General features: G+C 41.8%; 1 protein-coding gene and 1 pseudogene across 1 annotated transcript in view; both read right to left on the bottom strand.

Annotated features, from left to right (window-relative positions):
• Positions 1 to 12,288, bottom strand: part of LOC126483993 (uncharacterized) — a 366,871-nt gene extending 354,583 nt beyond the window's left edge. The window contains exon 1 of the mRNA XM_050107299.1: positions 12,165 to 12,288. Coding sequence (XP_049963256.1) covers positions 12,165 to 12,203 — 39 coding nt within the window. The 5' untranslated portion in view covers positions 12,204 to 12,288. The remainder of the gene's footprint in view (positions 1 to 12,164) is intronic.
• On the bottom strand, positions 6,582 to 6,699 carry LOC126485360 (5S ribosomal RNA; annotated as a pseudogene).
• Positions 12,289 to 23,426: the final 11,138 nt, after the last annotated feature.

Raw genomic sequence — 23,426 nt, 5'->3', positions numbered from 1 at the left:
AAACAAGTGTAAGTGTGCCTGCGCACTTCTTCGTCTTTGCATACAACGCGTATTCAGCTGCTCTTCTCATTATCTGCAAATATTATGATAGATGATAGGAAGATTTGGTTAGTTAGTTGGTTGCGTGTTCCATTGATCAGTCGCACAGTACAGTAGCCGTTATGATGTGCAACATATCAAGTGCACAAGAAATGCACAGAGAAGTTGCAACATTACAAAATTGTAGCGAGATGCAGGAAGATCTGCAGCGGATAGGCACTTGGTGCAGGGAGTGGCAACTGACCGTTAACATAGACAAATGCAATGTATTGCGAATACATAGAAAGAAGGATCCTTTATTGTATGATTATATGATAGTGGAACAAACACTGGTAACAGTTACTTCTGTAAAATATCTGGGAGGATGCGTGCGGAACGATTTGAAGTGGAATGATCATAAAAAATTAATTGTTGGTAAGGCGGGTACCAGGTTGAGATTCATTGGGAGAGTCTTCAGAAAATGTAGTGCATCAACAAAGGAGGTGGCTTACAAAACACTCGTTCGACCTATACTTGAGTATTGTTCATTAGTGAGGGATCCGTACCAGATCAGGTTGACAGAGGAGATAGAGAAGATCCAAAGAAGAGCGGCGCGTTTCGTCACAGGGTTATTTGGTAAGCGTGATAGCGTTACGGAGATGTTTAGCAAACTCAAGTGGCAGACTCTGCAAGAGAGGCGCTCTGCATCGCGGTGTAGCTTGCTCGCCAGGTTTCTGGATGAGGTATCGAATATGTTGCTTCCCCGTACTTATACCTGCCGAGGAGATCACGAATGTAAAATTAGAGAGATTCGAGCTCGCACGGAGGCTTTCCGGCAGTCGTTCTTCCCGCGAACCATACGCGACTGGAACAGCAAAGGGAGGTAATGACAGTGGCACGTAAAGCGCCCTCCGCCACACACCGTTGGGTGGCTTGCGGAGTATAAATGTAGATGTAGATGTAGAAGAAACAAAAATTTTATATATATATATATATATATATATATATATATATATGTATATGTATATATGTATATTACAATACAGAGTTAAAGATTAATATTTCTATTATTTACCCCAGTCCCTTAAGTGGCACAAAATGCATATACTATATTTATAGATTTATTTATTCCTATTCAAGAATTCATCTGTGGTATAGAAGGAGTTGTCAAGGAGATATGATTTCAATTTATTTTTGAAGCTATTACTGCTGTCTGCCAGACACCTTATTTCATCTGGTAATTTGTCGAAAATTTTTATAGCAGCATATTTTACCCCTCCCTGTGCCAAAGATAGGTTGAGCAGAGGATAGTGTTAAGTCTTTCTTTTTTTATGGTATTATAATCATGAATATCACTGTTGTTTTTAACCCTCCGTTACACGCACCACGAACTGTGAGTCCGCAGTTTTATCTTTCCATCAACAATCACTAATAAATTCAAGATTTCCATTAGCGGCTTTTTCTACCTTCTCCTCCTTCCGTAGCGAATTATTGGAAACAATTGAAGTTAGTTATTATTGCCAGAAGCAGCAGTCTCGTGAGGTGCGGAGTGTCAGTCCGCGAGTGTGCATTCGTGTGGCGCGGTTCTGTCATCAGTTCTTTTACGATGTATTGCAGGTAAGGAGGTTTCTTCTTTTATAATATTACAAAACATAGACAGTTTCGTTTAGAAACTTTTTTTAATTATTCATTATCCAAACTGTCATACAATTATGAGCTTTTTCATTAACCAACACCGATTAATGAAATAAGTTATACATTTTTTTTTCAGAAGAACTGTGGATGACGATCAGGTTTTGCTGTGGTTGGACGAAGAGCTTGGTAATGAAGAATGTAGTGATCTGGAGTCAATATTCGAAAGTGATCACTATTCAGACAGTGAACAGTCGCTGGACGAAAGTGATTCTATTACTCCAATTGACAGTGAGGCTGTAAACTATAGTTTTCTGAAAAAAGTTTCTGAACTAATTTGCTTAAGATAAGTGTTGGTTAATATTCATTTGGAAAAACAGTGAAAAAACAGAATGAATGTAAATTTAAACGAGTACAATAAATGTTCTTATTGGTTTACGGGTAAATTATGAGTTAAAATATTTTATGTACACTACTGATGCTGAAATACATTGTGTTTACGAATTCATTGTTTTATTTATGTTATCCAGACTCGAATATATTATATTTGCCAACTGTAATGTCAGAATTGTCCATGAAAATGGTATAAAACACAATGTGGACTCTCAGAGCGCACGCGTGTAGCGGAGTTAAAAAAATTGCGCGTGTAAGGAGGGTTAAACTGGTCCATGTTGCTGAGAACAAATTTCATTAGTGAGTAGATGTATTGTGAAGCTGTTGTAAGAATTCCCAATCTTTTAAAAAGATGCCTACAACATGTGCGACTAAGAACCCCACACATTATTCTAACCACTTTCTTTTGAGCAGAGATTACTTTCTGTCTAAATGTAGAGTTACCCCAAAATATTATTCTGTATGACATCAGAGAGTGAAAGTATTCAAAGTATGTTAGCTTACTAATTTCTATATCCTCAAAATTGGCAATTATTCTGATCGAAAAAGTTGCTGAACCTAGTCGCTTTAGGAGATCCAAAACATGAATTTTCCAATTAAGATTCTCATCTATATGTACACCCAAAAACATAGTATACTCTACCCTTTCTACTGACTTCTGTTGATGTGTTACATTTATTGAAGAAACTGTACTTTTTGCAGCAGAAAATTGGATGTACTGTGTTTTTTCAAAGTTTAGAGCAAGCCCATTAGCAGAAAACCAATTAATGACTTTTCCAAAGACCTTATTTGCATCATTTTCAGTTGAACTTCCCTTTACTGGATTAATAATGATGCTTGTATCATCAGCAAACAGCGTCAGTTCAGCTTCCTGTTTCAGGAGGTCGTTCACATATATCAAGGACAGAAGGGGACCCATGATTGAACCCCGTGGAACACCTAATGTAATTTCACCCCAGTTAGATGAAGTGGTAACTTATTTAAACTACTTGACCCATGTAAGAAAACTTTTTTCTTCCTGTTCTGTAGGTATGACATAAACCGGCGTGTAAGTCAGAGTTTAGGGCAGCACATTTCCACCGAATATATACAGCGATATCACAGAAGGTGATTGGGAAACGGAGGACACTGTCAATTAACCCTTTGTAAGACCACTTGTCTAAAACAAGTTATATCTGTAAGATTTTTGATACAGCAGAGTAACGCCTGTTCTCTGCCTTCTGTGTAGAAGGCAGTGAACAAGCGGTAGTACGTCCAGGAGCGCGTGGGCCATAAGTTTGCTACCTTTCCGGAATCCATATCGACAATGAATCTGATATTACAGATCACAACTAAGAATCATGGAGTTACGTTGTACTGGGTAAAAGCGCACAGTCGCATTCTTGGGGATGAAATGGTAGACGAGCTAGTGAAAGCAGTAGTCTATGACGGAGAGGAGACACTTGGACTTATTTGCTTCAGACTGTTGAAAATCTACCAAATTAACAACCAGAGAGAAGTGGAAACACAGAATGGAAAGAGATCTCTGATTGTAATTGGCGGCCGGTGTGGTCGAGCGGTTCTAGGCGCTTCAGTCTGGAACCGCGCAACTGCTACGGTCGCAGGTTCGAATCCTGCCTCGGGCATGGATGTGTTGATGTCCCTAGGTTAGTTAGGTTTAAGTAGTTCTAAGTTCTAGGGTACTGATGATCTCAGAAGTTAAGTCCCATAGTGCTCAGAGCTATTTGAACCATTTTTTTGATTGTAATTATTGCAAAGATTATGCCAAACTGAATCCAGTGCTGATTATTTACATCTGGCACAAAAAATATCGACGCTCCAGAATACTCAACAACACTGCAAGGGCAGTCATCCTCAACCGCGGCTGTTACAGGTGCAAGTAGGCTGTTTAGGTTTTTATGTTGGTAACGCCATGTAACGCTCTGTTTGAAGATCACTGACTGTGCTGTGTGCAGTCTGTGGCTGGTTGGCACTGTTGGAATATTCACTAGTGTAGTACTGGGCAGTTGGATGTGAACAGTGCATAGCGCTGCGCAGTTGGAGGTGAGCCGCCATCAGTGGTGGATGTGGGGAGAGAGATGGCAGAGTTTTGAGAGCGGACGATCTGGACGTGTGTCCGTCAGAAAAAGGAAATTTGTAAGACTGCATGTCATGAACTGATATATACTATGACTTTTGAACACTATTAAGGTAAATACATTGTTTGTTCTCTATAAAAATCTTTCATTTGCAGTACCTTCAGAATCTTTTATTTACTGACAGTATTGGCGCTCGCTGTATTGCAGTAGTTTGAGTAACGATGATTTTTGTGAGATAAGTGATTCGTGAAAGGTATAGGTTATTGTTAGTCAGGCCCATTCTTTTGTAGGGATTATTGAAAGTCAGACTGCGTTGCGCTAAAAATATTGTGTCAGCTTAGTGATGATCGGAATAAGTGTCTGCGGCTCGTCGTGGTCTTGCGGTAGCGTTCTCGCTTCCCGCGCTCGGGTCCCGGGTTAGATTTCCGGCGGGGTCAGGGAATTTTCTCTGCCTTGAGATGACTGTGTGTTGTATGTCTTTTATCATCATATCATCCTCATTCACTCGCAAGTCACCGTAGTGGCGTTAAAGAACTTGTGGAGCGGCGGCCGAACCGCCCCGCGAGGGGTCTCCCGGCCACCAATGCCATACGCTCATTATCAGAATAAGAGAGAAACGTCTGAGTACGTTCAGTTTTGATCAGCTGTTTGAGTATCAAATAACGTAAGAGGTTTACCAGAACAGTAATTAATAATTTTTCTAGGGGGACGTTTCACAGGAAGTATCTACATCGTACTGGTCTGGTGGTATCCAAATTGTGCGACTGAAGAAGAAGGTAAACTGCATCTTTTTTTGGATGCCCGAACACTCAGAACGTCTGGTCACCATGGGTTACATGTGTCATCATATACTGATATGCTTGGAAGACTTGAGAGTATACGATTTTTATGTGCCTTTTCTTCTGAAGAACAGGTCTACTTTTAACATGATTTTACAATAATTTCATGCTGATGTTCATATTGATGTACAGTGTATCAAATCCTGCACGTACATTGCTCTTCTTTTTGTTAAACCTTATTCGTATAATGGTGGCTGTGTAAGTTCTGCTCAGATGTCAAAACAAAAAATTGATGTCGGGTGTCCCTCCTAAGATTCGTCAGGCGCATTTTCTCTGACGTTTCGTCAGATGTCTGCCATTTCGTTTTTTCGATGTATAGCAGCTGTCAGACAAAACAAATAGTGCTCATCACGTCTTTTGTGCGACACCCAGTGTCGATTGAGAGCGTCGGTTTGATTTCCGTTACAAACAAAACTATTTTTAAAGCGGAATTTTCCGTGCCCAGTTGATTCAATAAACATAGTGAGTGCGTGTCACAGATGTATCTAGATATGATGTCAGAGACAGCAAGAGACTTGTAATGTAGACTCTTTGTCCTGACCACCACGTCGCAGCTGTTGACCAGTTGCTTGTGATTCCGATGGATTGCAACAAGTGTTTATGCCACATGTCAGATGGGGTGATTTCTTTGGTTGGAGTTCACATGAGTGGAGGCGATAGCTACAGTGATGCACTCTTGCCTTTAGCCGCAATCGTTCCCTTTGGATGGTGCTTGGCCGACCGACGTAAACTTACCACCGAGCGAATCGCAAACTCTTGGTTGGCCTCGAGCTACGAAGGCGTACATGTGGGCGCCCGGCATGCCTTGCAGCGACTGGTGAAGCGCATTTATCTTCACCGCAGGCATTATGTGAATCTCATCAATACACTGGACTCCCATTGAATCTGGTGAGACAGCATTTTATTAATCTCGAAATAGCTGTGACTGACTCGCTAATGCTAGTGGCTTGTAATGCTAGTGGCCGTGCTTTGGGAGAGTTACAAGTAAAAATAAGTGACTGTTGTTACGTTGAAAAGGGGGCCCCGTAACCACATGTGGCGCTTTGTAGATAAATCAGCTGTCCCCATCGAGGTATATCAACAACACCTGTCGGCAGCTGAGGGTTTCAATTAATTATCATTTAGATAAATCGGATAAATTGAAAATGAAATTCTGAGAATAACCGCGCTAGAGGCCATTAACACGTTTTCTCGGGGATGTCTAATCTGCTGAGAGTGATCCCGTTATTTTATGTAAGCTTTTCTGAGACGTACTTCTTTAGATGCTCGTGAGTTTAACGGCTGTAGGTCAAGTGTGTGGCTGATAACTGAAGTGAATTTTATAGATGATGTAAATCATTTTACTATGTACCTGTTAATATACAAAGTAGTTAACATAACCAGTTATATGTCGAGTTTCGCTTATTATGTACGTGTGCACTGCTGTTGTATACCGAGTATAGGTGGCCCATCGGGACCACCGACCGCAATGTCATCCTCAGGTGAGGATGCAGATAGGAGGGGCGTGTGGTCAGCACACCGCTCTCCCGGTCATTATGATGGTTTTCTTTGACCGGAGCCGGTACTATTCGGTCGAGTAGCTCCTCAATTGGCATCACGAGGCTGAGTGCACCCCGAAAAATGGCAACAGCGCATGGCGGCCTGGATGGTCACCCATCCAAGTGCCGATCACGCCCGACAGCGCTTAACTTCGGTGATCTCACGGGAACCGGTGTATCCACTGCGGCAAGGCCGTTGCCATAGGTGTAACTTGGGGGGGCTGTAATTGTTTTCGGCACAGATTTCATTTTCATTGATAGAGCTTTTATTAACTGTGTGTGTCGCCTTGTATGTAATGATTTATACTGCAGGTTTATAACTTTTCTTACATAGTAGCAATTAGGGACAGCTGGTGCGGGTTGTTTTCGTAACAGAATTAAAAAATAATATGATTATGTTTGAGGACCTGTATCAAGCCACTGGACCGGTGTGCTACTTCAGGAAAGGAGATTGTTCTATAATAACAGAAATCTTCTTTTTATTCGGTAATTGTAGAGGAAGTTACACGCGGTTGTATTCGCCTGTTTCAACATTCGATACGCCGGGGCAAGCTCAAGTATTACAAGGAATTTATTGCTGTTTTGAAAGGAACTCAGAGAGGTTCGACTGCGCTTTATTCGGCGGCTGGCTGCCGGCCGGCGCCCTCATTGCGAAACAGACAGCTGACGCCGTCGGATCGTGACGTACTCGATGCAGTCAGTGGCAGCCGTTCGCGGAAGAAGCAGAACTAGTCCAGCCGCTCCCGTGACGGGTCGGGACGCCGCCAGAATGAGTACTCGCGGGAAACTGAAACTGCCTCTTCAAAAGGAAAAGCGACCAATGGACCGACGCCCTATACTGATGCACGCTTCAAAATTACCTTCCAGAATAAAATGTATTTAACTTCTGCAGTTGCTGCAAAATACACTCCTGGAAATGGAAAAAAGAACACATTGACACCGGTGTGTCAGACCCACCATACTTGCTCCGGACACTGCGAGAGGGCTGTACAAGCAATGATCACACGCACGGCACAGCGGACACACCAGGAACCGCGGTGTTGGTCGTCGAATGGCGCTAGCTGCGCAGCATTTGTGCACCGCCGCCGTCAGTGTCAGCCAGTTTGCCGTGGCATACGGAGCTCCATCGCAGTCTTTAACACTGGTAGCATGCCGCGACAGCGTGGACGTGAACCGTATGTGCAGTTGACGGACTTTGAGCGCGGGCGTATAGTGGGCATGCGGGAGGCCGGGTGGACGTACCGCCGAATTGCTCAACACGTAGGGCGTGAGGTCTCCACAGTACATCGATGTTGTCGCCAGTGGTCGGTGGAAGGTGCACGTGCCCGTCGACCTGGGACCGGACCGCAGCGACGCACGGATGCACGCCAAGACCGTAGGATCCTACGCAGTGCCGTAGGGGACCGCACCGCCACTTCCCAGCAAATTAGGGACACTGTTGCTCCTGGGGTATCGGCGAGGACCATTCGCAACCGTCTCCATGCAGCTGGGCTACGGTCCCGCACACCGTTAGGCCGTCTTCCGCTCACGCCCCAACATCGTGCAGCCCGCCTCCAGTGGTGTCGCGACAGGCGTGAATGGAGGGACGAATGGAGACGTGTCGTCTTCAGCGATGAGAGTCGCTTCTGCCTTGGTGCCAATGATGGTCGTATGCGTGTTTTTTTCGCCGTGCAGGTGAGCGCCACAATCAGGACCGCATACGACCGAGGCACACAGGGCCAACACCCGGCATCATGGTGTGGGGAGCGATCTCCTACACTGGCTGTACACCACTGGTGATCGTCGAGGGGACACTGAATAGTGCACGGTACATCCAAACCGTCATCGAACCCATCGTTCTACCATTCCTAGACCGGCAAGGGAACTTGCTGTTCCAACAGGACAATGCACGTCCGCATGTATCCCGTGCCACCCAACGTGCTCTAGAAGGTGTAAGTCAACTACCCTGGCCAGCAAGATCTCCGGATCTGTCCCCCATTGAGCATGTTTGGGACTGGATGAAGCGTCGTCTCACGCGGTCTGCACGTCCAGCACAAACGCTGGTCCAACTGAGTCGCCAGGTGGAAATGGCATGGCAAGCCGTTCCACAGGACTACATCCAGCATCTCTACGATCGTCTCCATGGGAGAATAGCAGCCTGCATTGCTGCGAAAGGTGGATATACACTGTACTAGTGCCGACATTGTGCATGCTCTGTTACCTGTGTCTATGTGCCTGTGGTTCTGTCAGTGTGATCATGTGATGTATCTGACCCCAGGAATGTGTCAATAAAGTTTCCCCTTCCTGGGACAATGAATTCACGGTGTTCTTATTTCAATTTCCAGGAGTGTAGATGCATGAAACGAGAAGTTTTCTTTGTCTTCTTTTGTGGCTACAGATCATTACGCAGGCTGAGCCTACCATTAAGATTGTTGGCAGGTAATACTATAAAACAGCGTCTGATGGCTGCAGTTGTGGTTTTAGAAATTTTTTGTTAGCTAAGGATCCGAAGAGCTACAGGACTACGAAGGCAAGAACACACGGAAATATGTGTCCAGTGTTGAAAATAAATAAAGAATATCTTTGAATAAAAGCAGACTGACTAGATTCGATGAGCCCCGTAAACAGAATAGATAGCAGAACCGTCCCACTTCCTAGTTACTGATTCCTGTTCGATGGGAAGTAGCAATTGCGCGAAAACCAGTTCGTTGATTTTATTTATGAGAGCAACGAGACGGCTTCCCATTTAATCCCATGTTTGTTGAACTGTGGAAAGTTTTATTCGCGGTGTAGTATCACCAATAAGCTGCGCACCTACGGACTATTCAGTCAAATTGGAGACTGGATCGATAAATTCATCCTGTCCTTGAGCGTGATTTGCACTTCTGGATAGAGAATTATAAAATTAAACTAATGATTCATTTGATGTTTCTCAGGTCAATATTTTTGAACCATTGTAGAACTGAATAACGCACACAGTTTAGAACCAAAAAGCATGGTTTGAGTAGAATTGGTCACCTGCTGAAGCTTCAACAGGTTGCCACACATTTACATGATTATATTTTTCAAGTTTTCCCCAAGACTAAAATAAATGACAGTAGCTTGGATGTGCCAGCTTAAGATTCGTTGTGGGCTAGTCCCGAACAGTGCTCGAAGAGTAATTACTTTGAAACATTGTGATTTGGCACAATAGCTATACTTTACTAGAAGTACCACTTTCGGTCAAACAGCAGATCATTCTGTGACCTATAATTGGACGTCAATTACAGGGTATGCATCCTGTCTCGATCACATGTATCTAGATCAATGTTCCCATCAACTCCACAAAAATTATAGATTGCACGAAAGTTTCTCAAATTTTACTTTAGGCCATATGTTAACAGGGCGAAGCACTGATCTAAATAAAAGTAATCAACATTGTTTATGTTTCAGGGTGGTATGTTATTTGACAGAAACTGGCAGTTTTAATATGGTGACATGCAGATATTGTACTAAATCACTAGTTTAAAAAAAAAGTTTAAAAACTCCGAATCACAACCTCATTAGAGCAACAATTCATTTAAAGGTGTCGATTTATAGACGTCGTTTATCAGATATAGAACTGAAACTTACCACAATACCTGCGAATGGCACAAAAACCGTCTGTAATGATAAGAACGTTGTTTTGTCGGCTTGAGAAAGGTGGCTCCCAGTGAGAACTGTAACGTACAAGGTTACTGCTTGATATAGAGACTGGGTCTAGCAATAAAATACCATACAATGCGCACTTGTAGATGAACATTATTTATACGACTATTTTCATTCTTTAGAGAGTATATCCGCATATCTCTTCAATACGCATTGGTTCCAATACCTAGCATCACAGACTTGGTACAAGCCATCGCATCATAATCGAAACGCAAGGTGTCATTTATATAGTGCCATAGCTGTACGCAACCATAAAAAAAACATTCGCTGACTCGTTACCTATTGTTGTTGCCCCCGTCTGGAACAAATACTTCTGTCTTCTCACAGTTGCGCTTCTCTATATTTTCACTTCTCAGTCAGTTACACTCCTTTCTTTTTATGTATCTGTATTATTTGTGTTTTATTACGTTACACTTTCTCTCCCCATCCCAACCCCCTCTTCCGGATCCATTACTTGTAGCTAGTGCTGCCTGTGTTTCTTCTGCGCTATTTAGTCATAGTAATTTAAGAATGGTGGACATTAAATGTAACTTACAACATTCTTAATGTGCTGAAAGTATTGTAAATTTTGCTTCCGTGGGTATCTAAGCATCTAAGTGCTTAGTAAAACAATACATTGTCCGTTGTAGGCTGTATTGTGTTTTATTAAAATCGTGCTGTTAGCTGATTTCGGCCGTGAGGCATTATCAACCACATTTGCTATTTCACGATATGCAATACACGACATAGCAAATGTGCTTGATAATGACTCACGGCCAAAATTAGCTATCAGTACTGTTTTACGAGGGCTGTTCGGAAAGTAAGGTCCGATCGGTCGCGAAATGAAAACCATAGTCAAAATCAAAAACTTCTTATGCGCAAAAGTTAGCCCCATCTTCCAACTGTCTCTCTAAATAGTAACCACTCCGACTTAAAGATTTGTCGTGGCGGTGTACAAACTTTTCGGTAGACAGAAAGCAGCCGCCTATGCTTTCCGGCTGTTCTCTACGCTGGTCTGCCTTTCGTCGGTTTTGCCAGAATGTTGTCTTCGTAGCCAGTGGTTCAGGTGAGCAGAGATAAACCGTGGAGGGAGTCAATTAAGGGCTGCATTATGGGTGATCAAACACTTCCCATCGAAAACGCTGCAGGAGTGTCTTCATTGCCCCTGCAGAACGCAGTTGAAAATTGTCTCGAAGAAAGAAACGTGTAACACTCATGTTATGTGGGCTGCATAGCTTCAGGCGAAATCTCTCACCAGATCCACATAAATGGCTCTGAGCACCATGGGACTTAACATCTGAGGTCATCAGTCCCCTAGAACTTAGAACTACTTAAACCTAACTAGCCAAAGGACATCACACACATTCATGCCCGAGGCAGGATTCGAACCTGCGACTGTAGCAGTCACGCGGTTCCAGACTGAAGCGCCTAGAACCGCTCGGCTACCACAGCCGGCCCAGATTCACATACTTGGCCGGAGACACTGTTGTTGTAGGCATTTCTGCACGATCACTTTGGGCTCTGAACTGAAAAGAGCGACGTGAAGCGATCGACAGGCACACAAAAGACACTGCCCATCACATCTTTGCAAAGTTCCATCGGATTTTCACAGCGGTTTCCATTTCGCGCCAAATCGGACCTTATTTTCCGAATACGCCTCGTAATAAAGTACAACACAGCCTACAATGGACAACGTATTCTTTTAGAATGTAAATTATTTAGAATCCCTGGTTAGTTGTAACAGAATACCCGATGGCCCTAATACTGCAAGATTAAATAAGTAAATGAATAAATTTAAAAAGTCAGTATTAAAATAGGAGAGATCAGGAAACATCACGAAGTGTGCGTGCAGTTACATTTCTTTCTCATATCGTCCGCGAATGGGCTAGGAGAGGGGTGGAGGATAACATTCACTTGCCTTCCTGACCCAGAAATGGAATGGAAGCTTTTGGAGTAGAATGGAGGTGCAGAATGCGCCCGCGAAATGTACGCCTGCAGATGTGAGCCGGGCGGAGACTTACCGCGAGCAGGCAGCAGCAGGGTCCCCTGAGGAGCGCCATGTCCTTGAGAATGGGCGGCCGGCGCGCGTCCTTCGCTGGGTTCAAGGTGGCAGCAAGTGGATCGCGGTGGCCACGCGGGTCGTCGGCCGTCGCAGCACTGTGCGGAACCAGGCCGCCGCACCTGGCGGCCGGCCGGCGTACGGTACCTCTGGCTCTGCCCCTCCTCTGGGAGGGGTGCGCGCCGACGCCTCACCACCATCACACGGACGCGCCGCTGGCGCAGGAATTTCCCACCGAACACTCCGCGTTCGCATTACGCGGGGTCCCACCCAGTGGGAAATGACAATGTTGGAAACATCTACACCTGCATCTGAATCTGCGATTAAACCTTCCCGTGTCCTCTATACCTCTTGTCTTCCTGATAACCTTCCCTTTTACAACAAACTATGTAACCTCTTCTTAGGATTTCTTTCTCTTGCTTAATAATAACAAATTAAATCTTCCCTCTGAAATTTATTATCTCTCTCTGTTTTACTATACTCTATTAGCTGCTGGTGGGCTTTCATAATAAGTGGCTGTATTTATTACCAAAGCTGACTTTATTCTTTAATAGCAAAGCTGACGTTATTCTTTAATTAATTTGTCTGACGTTACGTAATTCATAGTTAAAAAGTGATGATGGGGGGATTGGGGGGGGGGGGGGTCACGGATGGGCGGGGAGAGGCGTACTGGTAAATATTTTACTGCATTCACAGGTAATGATCTCACAAATGTTGGGAACCACTGCTCTATAGTCTTTACAGCTTCTTTTGTACTGTGGAAGTTATTCCCTACGTGTTAATGCATGTCTTGACATACCGACCCTTCTTGTCAATATTTTCCACACGTTTATCTCTTCGGCTGTTCTGAGGAGGACCTCCTCATTCCTTACGTGATCAGTCCACCTGATTTTCAACATTCTTCTGTAGCACCACATCTGAAACCCTTCCATTTTCTTCCGTTGCGGTTTGCGCTCAGTATATGGTTCACTACCGTAAAATACAGTGCTCCAAACGACATTGTGAGAAATTTCTTTCTCAAATTACGGCCAACGTTTGATACTAGTAGACTTCGTTCTGCGAAGAACGCTCTCTTGGACTGTGCTATCCGGCTTCTTACATCCTCTTTGCTTCGTCCGTTATGCGTGGTTTTGGTTCCACGCTAGGAGAATTCCATCTCTTCGTCTACTTCGTCGTCCCCAAACTCTGGTGATAAGATTATCGCTAATCTCAATTCTGCTACTCCTCAGTATCTTCGTCTTTCTTCGGTTTTCTTTTAACCCATAGTGTGTGATCGTTGGACCATAGCTTTCAGTAGGTCTTTCTTCCTCTCTTTCACGGGAGGATAGCTGTCTCCGTAAGAAGTGGAATTTCCCTGGTTTTCACGCCATGCTCCTTACTTGAGATATCTATGTTGACCGACTCTTCTCGTAATAAAATGCTTCCACGAACCACAACGCCTTTCTTGCAACGTCTGCCCCTGGATTAACGCTCTCACACTTACTACAGGATATCGTGACGAAATTATTGCTCTTTGTTAGATCTTATCTATCTCTTCTATTATTCTAACACTTTAAATGTCCCAGATTGACGAACAGTATCGTAGGGAGGAGCGGTTTGTAAGCCATTTCTTTCGTAATGAACTAATTTTCCTTAGACTAGCATGTACATTTTCCGCAACTAAATTTACTTGTTATTTCATTCAAGGTTGCTCTCGTCAGACACTCCTGTGAATGTTGCACCTGATTCCAATGGTTCGCGAAGTAGTGTAATCACAAACTAATAGATCTCGTAGGATGTTTATGCGAAAGACGTCACCTTTCTGTAAGCGTCGTCTGACAGAGACTGAGTCCCAGTTTCACGGCAGGCCGGTAGAGGAGCCAAAAAAATATGGCGCGGCCAGTTGATGAAACGGACTTCCGTGTGCTAATTTTTCTTTCCTTCTGTCTTCGTATTTGAAGAGGAGCAACGTTGCAACAGTCGATGCTGAGTCAGTGAGCTGTACGGAAACACTGATCCATCTTACAATGTGGTGACGAAAGTCATAGGATATCTCCTAATATCGTGTCGGATCTACTTTTGCCCAGTGTAGTGCAGCAACTTGACGTGGCACGGACTGAACAAGTTGTTGGAAGTCCCCTGCAGAAATATTGAGCCATATTGCCTCTATAGCCGTTGGTAATTGCGAAACAGTTGCCGGTGCATAATGCTGTGCACGAGCTGGCCTCTCGATTATGTCCCATAAATATTCGGTGGGATTCATGTCGGGTGATGTGGGTCGCCAAATCATTCGCCCGAAGTGTTCACAACGTTCTCCAAACCAGTCTTAAACAATTGTAGCCCGGTGACATGACACCGTTGTTTGAGAACATGAAATCCATGAATGACTGAAAATGGTCTCCAAGTAGCCGAACGTAAACATTTCCAGTCAATGATAAGTTCAGTTCGGCCAAAGGACCCGTACCATTACATGTAAATACACCATTATGGAACCACCACCAACTTGCAAAGTGCCTTGTTGACGAAGGGGCTTCGTGGGGCCGATGGCAGGGTATGCATATAGCGAATTCCCGGTGAATGTCATCTGCCAGCGTGTGTAGTGCCAACAGTAAAATTCGGAGGCGGTGGTGTTATGGCGTGGTCGTGTTTTTCACGGAGGGGGCTTGTACCCCTTGTTGTTTTGTGTGGTACTATCACAGCACAGGCCTACATTGATGTTTTAAGCACCTCCTTCCCACAGTTGAAGAGCGATTTGGGGATGGCGATTGCATCTTTCATCATTTTGATGGAGAATCTTCCTACATATTGTTACATCGACCTACAATAAGGTAATTAGTATTCATGTATTTATGCGCCTTTGCTGTAGAACGAATTTAAATGAGACCAGCTTTTTATGTAGCCCCAAGTTTTTTAAGAAATTAACAAATTTGAGGTTCGCTGACGACATAGTCCTCTTCGCCAAAACCGTAAGGGAATTCCAATCAATGCTCCAGGAGCTTAACAAACAAAGCAAGATGGCAGGACTCACAATGAACAAATCTAAAACGCAAGTAATGAGAAATGGATTAGAAACGACAATATGTCTTGAAGGAACGGAACTAATGTATGCATCACAATACATATACCTAGGCCAAATAATTTCTTTTAACACCAAAATGGAGAAAGAAATAAAACGAAGAGTTTCCTTAGCTTGGAAAGCTTTCTGGACCTTAATGTTCATATTGGTACACAGAACCCTGAGAAGGAGTCTCAAAATGGAGGCACTCAGAAGCTGCGTTTTCCATTGTTATTATGTGGATGACAGACAGGGGCTCTCAAAGCGAAAGAGAGAAACACTCTACAGGTATGCCAAAGGAAAATGCAGAGGAAGATCCTTGGCATCTCTCTGAAAGACAGAATATCGAAAACCTCGATACACAAGATGTCTGCCACAATAGACATAGCACAACAGCTACGAAGACCAAATGGAAACGGAGCGGCCAAGTGGCGAGGCTGCAAGACGACAGATGGACGACACGAGGTGCCAAATGGGACCCATACATCGGCAAGAGACTTCCAGGAAGACCAAGACGCAAATGGTGGGACTTATTCAGAAAACAAGCAGGAAGAGAGTGGACCAGCATAGCCAGAAACAGAAAGGAATGGAAAGAACTGGAACTACAACTAAGTGATCAAGTGTAATTCAGTGTTTAGTGTCCATAAAGTGCGGTACCCTCTTAAGCGGACTAGCTCACCACATGAATGTCTAAAAGCAGCTACCCCTACCTGTAGGGGGCCTTTGCCCTCAATGGAACAACACAGGCTTTTTGTCATTCATTCATTCACATCACCTTACCATGCGGTGTGCACTTCAGATCTTGGTGACAGAGACCATGCCGGCCGCTCTGACCGAGCGATTCTAGGCACTTCAGTCCGGAACCACGCTGCTGCTACGGTCACAGGTTCGAATCCTACCTCGGGCATGGATATGGGTGATGTCCTTAGGTTAGTTAGATTTAATTAGTTCTAAGTTCTAGGCGACTGATGACCTCAGAAGTTAAGTCGCATAGTGCTCAGAGGCATTTTTCTTCTTTTTTTTTTTAAATGTGGTAAATGGGCTTGTACTGGCAGTTTCCACTCCAAGCTCCCTGCTCTGTACCATATCAAGAGGCACGCAAATGACAGTGTACGTGATGTATCTTCAAGGCAATGTAATAAACAACTATGAACATCTATTGTTTGATGCCTGCTGCCACCGCATACCATGATCAGACTATTCAAACTGAAGCATACTGTACTGGTTGCCCTGGGGAGAACAATATTTATTCAGATGGAATTACGAACAGTGCTATGAATTAAGAATTTCATAGTTCTTGAAAGACGTACGTAAAAATGTACAGAAAATATTTATCATTCAACGTAATTGTATTTAAAAACAGTATCGGTTTATTGTGTATATTGTTTTCTGTACTATGTTAAAATACTAACAGCCGTGAAACAGTGGAATGATTTTACGTAATTGCTTACTCTGGTCTTGGTCGCGAATGAGGATAGAGGTGAGAGACATTGTAAGTGTACTTATGATGCATTTTGATTAAATTTATGTGTTTATTTGCTCTTAAAACCTTTATTTATGTATCTTTAGCATTCCTACATGGTAGAAAACTACTGGCTTATTTTCTCAGAACAACAGACCGCGCAATACAGCGGTACTCTATGAAAGATTGTCGTCGGCCATTTGCACGTCCGCAACGTTTTATTTGAATATTTCCAATATTAAACGGCACAGAGCCGCGGAAATAACTTATAAAGCTTTCATTTTAATTGTATTATTTACCTTCTGTGTCATTTTGATTTATCTGAGAAAGATTAACAGTAGTTTTCATTAAATTCTTGCGGTTGCCGTATAACGGCTTTCTCTTATCTCAGCTACCAAAACTCACAGAAATTAACTTACTCGGAAATGATCAGTGATAAATATGTCACACAATAATATTTCTCTAAGCAAATCCATGACATTAAAGCAGTATTAATTTTAATGAAATTGTAATACAAGAATAAAATGAGATATTTTGTTAACAGGCTCTCTATGTATTTCATACTGCCGGCACTAAACCTTCAAATAATACTTCCATAAAATGACTGCGTAACTTGCCCGTGATAAGTTGTGTTGTCGCTTTAGTGTGTACTGTGATTTTTAATTATACCTATTGAAACACGTATGTAACGTAGCAGCGATGGTGAGGCATGATAAAATCTTTGACCAGACAGCCTTTTATCGTGGTTAGTCTGCGCTTGACCGCGCGAGTGTTGCGAGCAGTACGCTAGTAGTCGTCATGCAGTACAGTCTGTCGATAGCAGTAGCTCAGTTCAGTTGCGTCCAGTATGTCGGTAGTAGCAGTCGAGTGCAGTTGTGTGTGAGGAGTCGGCGAGCGTCGACATGGCATTCTGGTCAAGATGCTGAATGAGGTATATTGTTAATTAAGGTAATCATCAGATAATGTAAAGTTTATTTATTGTAATTAGTTTTCAACAAGTGCCCCAATAATAATTTTCATTTCAAAGCAATATTTTTAACAAAAAAAATCATTTAATTGAACCAACGATTTCCTTCCATTTCCCTTAAAGAAAAGTTTCAGTTAAATTAAAAAAAAAAAAATATTATTTGCAATGCAGTTCCTCCAAGCCGTGGCCAACAATAAGAGCAGAAATTTGACATGCAGTTATACTGAGGTAAGAATTTAATTCTGATTTTTTGCACAGGGCCAAAGACCGGTATTTCGGTTCAATTGAGTTATCATTATCACTGAGATTTTCTTATCACTGAATTGACTTTCATTTTTTTTTGTAAGGAACTTATATTTGGGTCAGATTGCGATTCTCATTTTTATTGTCGTTAAATTTAATTGCTAGGGAGGTTACGCTTTGGTCCCATTTCTATTAAATATTGTGCTTTTCAAAATTTCTCTGGGGAGCTTACACTTAGCACAATGTCCATTAGCATTCATAAATAATATTGTCATTTTTGAAATTTTTGTGGAGAGGTTACACTTGGCGACACCCAGTCCAGGATCGTATTTCGTTGAGAGTCTTTTGAACAACAGTCAGATATCTGCTCTTATTTGCTTAGATATAATTAGAATTTGGCGCAACGCTTTTACTAATCTTGTGACTTTCTTTCTACAGGTCAACGGCAATTCGTTGCTCTGTTGTATTTGTGTGTTGCTTTTGCATTGTGCTTATTTGTTTTGTGAATAATTGACTATTGTAAAAATGCCGCGAAAGACTGTGAATAGTGTATCGCGAGGTATTACGAATGAAACAACCGACTCAAACAACTTTACCGATAGGACATGTGACACGCAGTGTAATGATGACAATCCTGCGTTCACTAACAATCAGTGCATTCCAACCACTAATGATGACTTTTATCTTAATGATGAACAAACGAACTCAATTGTCTCTTCTGTTAATTTGACGACAATTGATGACGCGGAGCGGTCTATTGTAATGAGCGCTGCCGAGCTTAACACACCCGATTTAGAAAATTCAAGTAACGTACAGACAAATGTTTCGAATGAAAATGGTCAGTGTACTGAAAGTAGGACGGATCTATCTAATTCCGAAATAATGACTGACAGTGTACGTTCGACTGACAAATCTTTTTGCAAATTACGGAATGACCAAATGGTCACACAGAGCATGACAATTGCATGTACTCCATCACAGAGCACTGAGAATGCAACTGCTACTTTTGATTTGAATCAATTTATGGCAATAATGCTACAGTTTAAGAACGACCTTACTGTAAATTCCAAACAACTTAGTGTAGATATCAAACAACTAGATAAAAAACAAGACAACCTTAGTGAGGGTAACAAACAACTTAATGAAAAATTAGACGACAATTCCAGACAACTTAGTGAACAAATTAGAGCCGTTGCCGCACAGTGTCATGACACTAAGGAACAGTTACGCGAGGAAATTGAGGCTTGTTCAAAGAAAAGTAGCGAAGAAATTAGGTCTGTTGCGCAAGAATTAAGGGAAATGCAAACAGCCGCAACAGAAACACTTAGAGCGGAAATTAGTACAGTCGCTAAACAATGCTCTGAAAAAGCTACACAATTACGCGACGAGTTTAAAGCAATGACGGTAGAACTTTCGCGCACAATGGACGCAAAGATAGACGCGAAATTCGACCAACAGAACTCTCAAATTGACGAACGCTTTAATCTTCACATACAAAACAGTGATACGCGTTTCCGCAAATTTATTCAGGATCAAAACAAAGTAAAACGACAAGTCATGGAAACAATCACTGCACAAAGACAAGAAGACAAACGTAAAATGTTCGCGAAAGCGAAGACATATGTAGACAATAATATTACTACAGTGTCCGACAAAATTAATACCATAGAACAGTTGAATGCGGAATTACGTGATGAAATTTATGATCTTAAATCAAAAACAGATGCACACACAGTAAATATTCAAACAGTGACAGACAGATTCGAACAATTAGAACTAACACAAGATTGCAATGTCATCAAAGCTGATGTTAAAAAACTGAGCGAAACTACACGTAAGTTGCAAAGACAGATTAATGCATCCGATTCTAAAACCGATGATCAGGCAAAAATACTGACTGAAAAATATGATGAATTAGCCAGTCGTATTGATGCTATTGAAAGTAATAATGATAATAAATCAGACGATACTGCACCGATTTCATTTAACCAAACACCTGAATTTCAAAATTTACAGCAGACAATTAATGAGATCGATTCGTCTAATAACACGTTGCGTAGAAAGTTGTCAAGTTTACAACAAGAAGTAACAGAGATGAAAAGTATTTCAGTTAATAACACATCACAGCAGACGCCACTTTGCGAACATTTGTCAGACTCGCGCAACGCGTATAATTTGGGTAAGAGTACGGGAATTAGATTCCGAACAACCTCAGTTCAACAGATTTTCTTACAATCCGGAACCTGTTCCATCACACAGAGACGATAATTTCGATTACAAACATTTTCTGTCAGTGAGAAAGTTTAAAGTGTTTAAAAACGACAGACCACAGATTCACCCACTGGATTGGATACAACAGTTTAGCTTTGCTTTTCCACCGACTTGGCCCGTTACGCATAAACTTGAATTTATTTGCAGTTTTTTGGAAGGAGAACCGGCAACTCTTATGAGACCGATCGCGAGACAATGCTATTCGGTAGAAGAGTTTCAGAATGCTTTTCTATCAGCGTATTGGTCGAAGACGACACAGCGCGGAATTAAAGATCAACTAATTAGTTTGCCAAATTATGAGAACTCCAATTTTCCCAGTGTCACGCAATTTTTTGAGCATATGGTCCAACAAAACCAGTACTTAAGTGAACCGTACAGTGAATCTGCACTTATTTAATTATGCATCTCTAAATTACCACGGTCATTAAGAGTGTCACTTCTGACGGGTCAACAAAAAGAAAATATTTCGGCGTTCAGGGATCTGTTGCAGCTTTTAGAAGTACAGCAATCTGATTATTCTTTTGTAAACAAAAATTTTTCTTATAATAACCAAGGTCAACAAACGTACAGCAATTATGATCAGACACGTAATTTTAATAGAAAAAGTAACAGACGATTTAGGAACGACAACTACCAAATCTTTAATAACAGCCAAAATTCAGATTATCAATATCGTCAAAATTTTCAGCAACAGGAAACACATTTTGGTAACAATAGACGTTTTCCACCACAACAGCATGAAAGTCAGCCGGTTGGAATACATAACCAACAATGTAATGCACAAGGTCAACCAGGCTTTAATGTTCCGCCGCGTGCACGTATAGTCCCAGATCCAACAAATAGTAACGCACGGCGGCAAGGGAACAACTACGTACAGAGAAGACAGTATTTCAATTCCTATCGCAATGCACCGTATAGGAATGACTATCACGACAGACGTAAAAACGATGAGCACAATTATCAGCGTACATATAATAACAGTCGGTCTTACCAACAGCAAAATCATGCGCAAGAACATATTCTCATGAATGAACCCGACAGTAGGTACCATCCAGAACGTAATACGTCTGGAAGAAGTAATAGAACAGTTCAATTAGTTGAAATGCCACAGAACCCTCCTGACAATAATAACACGTCAGATAGAATCTGACTAGATACTGTACAGGTCGCATCTTCCAATAACACAAGCGCTACCTTTGACACGCAAAATGTTGTTCACGAAAATGTAATTACCTTTGACGACATCAGAGACACTCTTTTGCAGGAAAGACCATTTGTTCAGAAATCTATTTCACATCCTGTTATCGAAATTAAAGCAGGTTCACCGAAATTTTCAGCAGTAATTGATTCCGGATCACCTATATCAGTAATAAATGAAGAAACTTTTAAAGAATGTAACAAAGAGAATACCTATCCCACATTACCATTAGGCAAAATGAAAGTAAAAGGAGCAGTATCGAGTAAAGGAGTAGACGTTAAATTACAGACGCATTTATCATTTTGTATTGGAGGTCATACTTTCCACTCAAATTTTTGGATTGTTACTTTATTGACGACAGACGTTATTTTAGGTACGAATGTTCTGGTGCAACACGACGCAGTTATTGATTTTCAAAATTCTTATTTAATGCTAAAGGACGAAAATGTACAATTGGCTTTAGAGTTTCAGCATTCATTGTCTGCGGAAGAACAAACAATTAACCGCACAGAGGTCATTTCCGTGTCACGTAGCATAGACTGTAATCCCACATTGTTCACGGATATGTACGTACACAACTATAATACTCCAGACAAAGTTGACTATGATGTAATGCAAATGATTTCCGATAAAGTTAGACAAAGCAGTGCAACTACAGACGACGAACGAACGCACTTACACAAAATTCTTTTACAGCAAGCTCCAGTTTTTGACAACATTCCTGGTACTATGTCCGGTTTTATGTATGAATTTCAAGTCAAACAGCACGACACATTTAAAGCAAAGCATTATCCCATTCCATATATTCACAGAGAACAGGTTAAAAAAGAATTGCAGGATATGCTTGACCAAGGAATTATAGAGCCGGCAGTTAGTCCGTACATAAACCCGTTGCATATTGTTAAGGAAAAAAGATGGCTCACTTCGCCTTGTACTTGATTCACGTCACATTAATGACATTATTATTAATGAAACAGATCGACCACAGACACTAGAGGAACTTCTACAAAAATTTCACGGTACTGCTATTTATTCTACATTAGATTTGAAATCGGGATTTTGGCAAATTCAACTTCATCCGAATTGCAGAAAATATACAGCTTTTCTTTGTTTTGGCGACTGTTATCAGTTTTGCAAATTACCGTTCGGCTTAACTATTTCTTCTGCAGCTTTTATTCGCGGTTTGAACACAATACTTCCGACAGAACTTAAAGACAGAATTACGACGTACATAGACGATATTCTTATTGGAGAAGCTAACTGGTCGGAACACAATATGATTCTTGAACAACTGTTACAAACTTTTCGTGCACAAGGACTTACAGTTAATCTCAGTAAATCGCACTTTGGCAAAACTTCTATAAAATTTCTTGGACACGTAATTTCAGCAGAAGGCATTGCGCCTGATCCGGAAAAACTTCAAGCTCTACGTGACATTACTATTCCTACAACAAAAAAACAATTACGCAGTTTTTTGGGCTTAATTAACTTTTTTCGTAAATTTATTCATCACTCTGCTTTAGACACACCCAGATTGTGCCAATTAACAGGTAAAAACAGTATTTGGTCTTGGGATAAGCAAGCACATTCTGAATTTGTGAACCTGAAACATGCTTTGTTGAATGCTCCACTTTTATCGCACCCAGATCTTACCAGAAATTTTTCCATTGCCACCAACAGTTCTAACACCGCTTTAGGCGTACACATTTTCCAGGAAATTGAAGAAGATGGTTCAATAGTAATTAAAAACATCGCATTTGCAAGTCGCATTCTGTCACCTGCTGAACGAAATTATTCTGTTACAGAACTGGAAACATTATGTGTTGTATGGGCTTTCACGAGATTTAGGCACTTTCTTTATGGCAGACATACCACCGTTTACACAGACCACAGAGCGATACAATTTTTACTTTCGGCCAAATTCACTCACGACAGATTAAGCAGATGGAAACTTTATTTACAGGAATTTAATTTTACAATAGTTCACATTCCCGGCACACAAAATGTTATAGCAGACGCACTATCGCGTTCTCTGAGCAACAATCAGCA

The sequence above is a fragment of the Schistocerca serialis genome, chromosome 6 (assembly GCF_023864345.2).
Source record: "Schistocerca serialis cubense isolate TAMUIC-IGC-003099 chromosome 6, iqSchSeri2.2, whole genome shotgun sequence".
In the NCBI taxonomy this organism is placed as follows: Eukaryota; Metazoa; Arthropoda; class Insecta; order Orthoptera; family Acrididae; genus Schistocerca; species Schistocerca serialis.
The sequence above is the reverse complement of the archived record's forward strand: the minus strand, read 5'-3'. Positions and strand labels throughout refer to the sequence as shown.